The following is a 6,127-nucleotide window of genomic DNA, read 5'->3' as shown; positions in this document are numbered from 1 at the left end:
TGCGGGTGGCCGAGAGCCTCAAGGTGAAGGGGCTCGTCGAGGAGCTCGGCAATGAGACCAACGCCGCCCTCCGCCCGCCCTCGCCGCCGCACGAGGCCTCGCACCCGCCCTCCACGCCCGTCGACGCCCGCGCCCTCCAGGACCTGCCGCCGCGCTCCAGGGTCGAGCCGCCCACCTCGGCGTCCGGCCCCGCCCCTCTGCCGGTGTCGAGCCACGAACAGGTGCGCGCCTCGTCGCCCACGCCCCCCTTGTACCCCTTGCCCCCGCCCGGCCACCCCCTGCACCGCCCCCAGCCCCGCCCCCCGCGCCCTGACCTCCGCGACGCCCGCCCCGACCCCAGGGACCACAGAGACGCCCGCGAGCTAGACCTGCGCGGCGACGCCCGCGACCTGAGGGACCACCTGAGAGAGCACCTGCGGGAGCCCCTCCGCGACGCCCACAGAGACTCGCTGAGGGACGCGCACCGGGACGCCCTGAGGGACCCGCGCGACGCCCACGAGCCGAGGGACGTGCACACCCCCGGCAGCATGGACTCGGACCCTCCCCGGCCGCCCCTCTCGCTCATCTCGCCCGTGCCGCACCTGGCGCCGCCCGGGCCCGACTCGCCGCCCCACAAGCGCAAGCGCCCGCAGATGCTGCCCGAACCCATGCTCTCGCCCACGCCCATCCTCCGCACCGCCCTCGGACACACGCACGGCTTCCCGGGGCCCGACATGAGCTCGCTCGTGTCCCTGGCCTCGTCCATGATGCCCCTCCCCGGCCTCCTCAGCTCGCACGTGCCCCACCTGCTGCCCCACGACCACCGCGACCACCTCGAGGTAGGCGTCCTCGTCGATAGATAGTGCGGATGATAGATATATTGCTTAGACATAACTAGGAGCAAGGCCATTAGCCTCAACTCGTATCGAGACGCTTATCCTGTAAAAATAGCTCCACTAGGAAGATAAAGGGAAATAAATAAGTGAAACTACTACTTATGATAACGGATAGGATTACTGATACAATAGCTAGTAAAACCTTCGCTCTGTCTTCGTTCTAATCGCTATTAAATCCTTCGTTTCCTTCCTCCTCTCTCCCTCCCGCAGTCCCCGTACAGTTTGTCGCTGAAGAAGGAACAGCACGACGAGGAATCCCGCTCGATGTCCGATATCTCGCGCGAGGACGAACAGGAGAAATCGAAGATCGAATCGGTGAGTAGTTGACTTCGGCTTCGAAAAGGACTGATGGCTCTCAAAAATGGCCATGTCCTGATGTCCTGCTGTGGCGGTTCGTTGCCTGAATGTCACTATGGTTTTCGCTGTTTCTCGAAAACGGATTTGAGTATTGTTTCTGATTTAGGTGTCCGTAATGGAATATGAAATGAGAATAGCTGTTCATTTTTTTTTTTTTTTTTCCTTTTTCTTTGGCTTAATCTGATGTCTTTCTGTAGAAGTGTCATCGAGCGAAAAAAGAAAAAGAAAAAAAAAAGTCTCTCTTGATTTCACAAGATCAACCCATCCATTTCGAAACCAAACCAAAGCGCGTTCGAAGCCCCGAGGCAGATCCGCACAAACAACCAATCAAGCGACAATTAAACCACCCTTCCCCTCTCTTTCGCAACAGCTGGCCAACGGACCCCTCCTGCCTGAGTTCAACCCGTACCACATCGACCCCAACGGCCCCTCGCACTACAGCAACTTCGTCAGCTACGTGCCCACGCCCAAGCCGGAGTGGAAGCGATACAAGCAGTACACGAAGACTGATCTCATGGATGCCATCGAAGCCGTCCGGAGCGGCATGACGGCGCTGCAGGTGAGAGGAAGGGAGGGAGGAGGGAGGGAGGGAAGGAGAGGGAGAGGGTGGGGGGGAGGGGAGGGTGGGAGGGAGGGAGGGAGAGGGTGGGAGGGAGGTAGGGAGGGCAGGAGGGAGGAAAAGAAGGAGGAGGAGGAGGAAGAGGAACAAGAAGAAGAAGGGAGGGTATCGCAGAGTGTGAAAGGGGATTAGCGTAGAGTAGGCTTTGGTTGAGTAATTAACGTAGCGAAGTACATTAGAAGACGAAGAGTTGATTAGACTTGAAACAGAGCAGAGGCGTGCTGGAGGAAGAGGAGCACGGGGCTGCCAAGTAGTAATATTACGGAGGTATTTACGAGTCCTTTGTTTCAGGCCTCGCGGAAGTACAAGGTTCCTTCCCGAACGCTGTACGACAAGATCAAGAAGATGGGCATCAGCACCGTGCCCCGCCGCATGCCCAGCAAGAAGCCCTCCCCCTCGAGCACCGACCTGGAGACCAGCACCGCCGAGACGCACGCCCCGCCCGAGCCCCACGACCCGCCCCCCAGGGACACCAGGGACGCCAGGGACCCGTCCCTCCCGGAGCACGACAAGAGGCACCTCAAGAGCGCGACCAGCGACGATGACGACCACTCGGCCTCGGGCGCCCCCGTAGTCATCGACGACGAGGACGAGTCGTCCTCGCCGACGCCGGCCCTCGGGTCCTTCTCGCTCGTCGGACGCAAGATGTACGAGAACGGCGCCGGGGAGTCCTCGGCCAAGCCCCTCGACCTCACCGACACGGAGTCGCTCCTGCCCAAGCGAGCCGAGATCGAGGAGCGGGCCTAAGGCGGCGGCGGAGGCAGCGGAGTGACGCGCCCCTGTCCGCCGGCGTCGAGGCACGTAGTTCAAATGGCCAGCGCGGGGCCGGGCCGCCCTTGGGCTCGCGCCTCCTAGCCAGCGCCATCTTCATTGCACTCAGGTTATCTGGAGGTCGTCTCGAGGACCAGTCAGTCTCAGTAGTTCGTCTCCCGTCGAGGAACTGACCTCCAGCAAGGGTTGTGACCTCTCTTAGTCCTCAGGGGGTTGAAGGCGACGTCCGAAGTCTCGCAAGGAGTTCGAACCTGGCACTACCATCGCCTGCATTTCCCGGATTGCCTTCAGCGTCTACTGGTGGGCTCACCTCAGGTTATTTCCCGCCTTTCAACGGCTCACACAGTGTTAGAAAGGGCGCCTGCGAACACGTCTTGCTTGCAAGGGACAGAAAGTGAGCTGGCCAAGTGCTTGAAGGCAGTGATTTCCCCCTTGGCACGCAGGAGGAGTGAAGTGAGAGAGGGTAGTCACATAGGGCATTACCGAGCTCCTCCGCAGGCAAGCGAGACGCAAGCCAGCCACATCGCAAGCAAGACGGGTTGGAAGCCGCGGCCCTAGAGAGTTGTCCTTTCTTTGAGTCTGAGCGGGAGAAGTTGACTTAGTCTTTTGTCTGTGAGTGTCTCCCAGTGTTGGACGTTTCGGGAAGACCCATAAGAGTGACGGATACGTCGAGGCGGCACGCGGGGCAGGGCCACGGGGGGGCGGCGGGCAAAGCTCGTGGGGGCGACAAGATAGGGGAGAAAAGCGGAGACAAAGAAAAGAAAAGAAAAGACGCTGGCGAGTGTTGCTACCCGATCAAGACGGGTCTGCCTGCAGTCTGTCTGTCAGTCTCTCTCCCTCGCGAAGGAAAAGGCAGTTGCCCCCACTCCCCCTCTCCCCCCACCACCCTACCTTCTCCTGTGCCGTCTTGACCCATCTGTGTTATGCCGTGGTAATCAAAATGTACCCCATGTGTTACTCACGATTTTCAAGATTTAGAGAATGTATCCATAGTTGTAAGTATGCAGTCTTTACTTGCTCTTGATGTATACTAAATACCTCACCTAAACCAAGGACATTGTATACGAGGACCTCTCAAAAGATATGGGTGGACCTGTTACGGTAAAAAATAGTATACGATCAGAATTATAAATCTATATATGTTCAGATTTACTTTCTTTATGAATGCATAGTTCTAGTATGGACACTAATGTGAGAATGATGTTTATAAGTTGTTGTTGTGTTTTTTATTATGTTATATTTCAGCGTGTATGATATTATGGTAGAGAATAGAACATTCATTTTTGAGTATACGAGTGGTATGGAATAGGGCACGCAAGGCCATTTTCCCCCCACGAAAACTGTAGTTAAGATTGACTTTGTTCAGGAAAAAAGGAAAATTACCAGTCCTCTCCCCCTTCTAACAAAAAAGAGGAAATCCTGAATGCGGTCTGGAGGAAAAATGAGGAAAAAAGAAGGAAGGAAAGATACTTAAAGAAAAGGAGAAAGAAAGTAATAATCGGTGATGATAATGAAAAAAATGATATTCATAACTTCATGTATGATTTAAGAGAACTTTTTTTTAGTTTTTTTTTATATTTTTTTGTCTTTCTTTCAAGACACCATTTTGACTCGTTAGTGAATGAGAGATGAATTTGCCCCAAATTTTGAAGGTGGATAAATTTTAAAACATAAAACACCAATATTGAAAAGATCAGATAAAGAATCATAACGCGATTGATAGAACGAAGCCCTGTGAGATTTTTCTGTGATGATAAAAAAAAAACAAAATACTGAGGAAAGTGCCAAGCTGCCGGGAGCCAAGTGGCACCCCCTCGTCCGTTGGCCCTCTGTGGTGGCTCTTCCTTCTCTCTCTTGTCGCAAGGGACGAGGGAAGTAAAAAAAAAAAGGAAGAGAAAGAAAAGGGATAAGAGAGATGGAAATAAGGACAATTTTTTTGTATGGGAAAGTTGTGCATGGCATGATTATAGAGAGGAGAAAAAAGTACATTTTTTTTTTTTTTCTTGCGAGATTTTTTTTTTTTTTTTTTTCGAAAGGGAAAGAAAGATAAGATGAAGGAAGTGATGCATTTGATAATAGATTGGATCGTTTCAGTTCCTTTCGAAAAGTTTTTTTTTTTCTTAATGCTGTTCATGATTCGTTTTTTACTTTTTTTCCCTTTGAAAAAAAAAAGTACAGATGCCGAGCGACTCGATCGCGGCAAAAAAGAAAAGAAAAAAAACATCCCAACAATTTAGAAGAAAAAAACTAAAACAAAAAAAAATCATACGAACTCTTTGCATTTATTGGTAAGAACTTTGTATAAATTATGAATAAATTATGATACAACTGTGGAGAAAGAAATACATCGATTTAGCATTTAAGGATTTTTGACCCAAAAGTGAGGTCCATTCGTGTTAATTTTCTTTTTTAAGATGAAATTTTTTGCGGAATTGATATCTGTTTGGCTAGGAAAAAATACGAAAAATGTCCCAAAAAAATATATTTCCGTATGATTTGCATTCGGGGTGTCTCACTGTGTTAAAATCATCACCGCTCTATTTAATATGATTCTTAGGAAGTTGGAAAGAAAACAGAACAAAAGGAACGAGATTATGCCACCACAACCACTTGGCAGGCTTCGCATGTGTCGAACGTATATATGTGTAGATACGGTTTTGGAAGTTAGGAAATCTAGCAAGCTGAGGCTTCTCGGAAAAAGGGTGTGACTTTATTTCTTATGTCTCTTTTTCTCTCCTTCTCTCTCTCTCTTTACTCTCTTTCTCCTGGCGCGCTCTCTCTCTCTTTGCTCGCTTTCTCCTTGCGATCTCTCTCTTTACTCTCTTTCTCCTTGCGATCTCTCTCTCTCTCTCTCTCTCTCTCTCTCTCTCTCTCTCTCTCTCTCTCCTCCCTCCCTCCCTCCCTCCCTCCCTCCCTCCCTCCCTCCCTCCCCTCCCCCTCCCTCCCCCCCCCCTCTCTCTCTCTCTCACGAAAACAACAGAAACAAAGTCAAGCCTTCGAGAGCCCCGGCTTGACCTGAGGTCCGTTCGGGCGATGGCCGAAACTAGCTCCCGGGTTGAATGAATCTTGCGTTGGTTTGCTCAGAAAGATCGACGTTTTTTCTTTTTTTCTCTCTCGTCTTTTCTTTTTCTTTCGTTCTTTTTTTTTGTACGTGTGTTGTTACATGTTAACAATTTATTTATTATCTATTTTATATTATTATCATTCTATATTATTATAATAACTATTATGATGTTTCTGCAACCATTTTTTTTTCTTTTCTCTCTCACTCAAACTGATAAAAGAGAAATAAAAACTACTGCAATATGATTTTTTTTCCTTTTCATTTTTTTTTTCTCTCTCTGTCTCGTCAGGTATATATGTTTTGTTTCTTTTTTTCGATAAGGTTTTTTTTTTTTTTGGTCCTTCCTCATTTGAATGAATTACCATGGACGTACTATCAGAATTTAGTCATCTTAAAGTCAATGAACAGAATTGTTTCTATAGTTCTAACTCCAGTTATTTT

The 6,127-nt window shown here is 50.0% G+C and overlaps 1 protein-coding gene and 1 long non-coding RNA gene across 4 annotated transcripts in view; one reads left to right on the top strand and one right to left on the bottom strand.

The window, feature by feature from the left end:
- Positions 1-4,387, top strand: part of LOC119577270 (pollen-specific leucine-rich repeat extensin-like protein 2) — a 43,843-nt gene extending 39,456 nt beyond the window's left edge. For all 3 annotated transcript variants that reach the window (XM_037925017.1, XM_037925018.1, XM_037925016.1), the window contains 4 exons: positions 1-818; positions 1,086-1,190; positions 1,603-1,791; positions 2,143-4,387. The exon at positions 1-818 is cut by the window's left edge and continues 331 nt beyond it. In XM_037925017.1, the coding sequence (XP_037780945.1) occupies positions 1-818; positions 1,086-1,190; positions 1,603-1,791; positions 2,143-2,598 (1,568 nt within the window). In that variant the 3' untranslated portion in view covers positions 2,599-4,387. The remainder of the gene's footprint in view (positions 819-1,085; positions 1,191-1,602; positions 1,792-2,142) is intronic.
- A 646-nt stretch (positions 4,388-5,033) lies between these two features.
- Positions 5,034-5,921, bottom strand: LOC119577271. Its single transcript, XR_005229118.1, has 2 exons — positions 5,592-5,921; positions 5,034-5,508 (listed from the first exon to the last, which is right to left on the bottom strand). It is a non-coding gene; the product is annotated as an uncharacterized LOC119577271 (long non-coding RNA).
- Between the last annotated feature and the right edge of the window lie 206 nt (positions 5,922-6,127).

Source organism: Penaeus monodon, chromosome 9 (assembly GCF_015228065.2).
Source record: "Penaeus monodon isolate SGIC_2016 chromosome 9, NSTDA_Pmon_1, whole genome shotgun sequence".
NCBI lineage: Eukaryota > Metazoa > Arthropoda > Malacostraca > Decapoda > Penaeidae > Penaeus > Penaeus monodon.
Note: the sequence above shows the minus strand (reverse complement) of the source record. Positions and strands in the feature narration are given on the sequence as shown.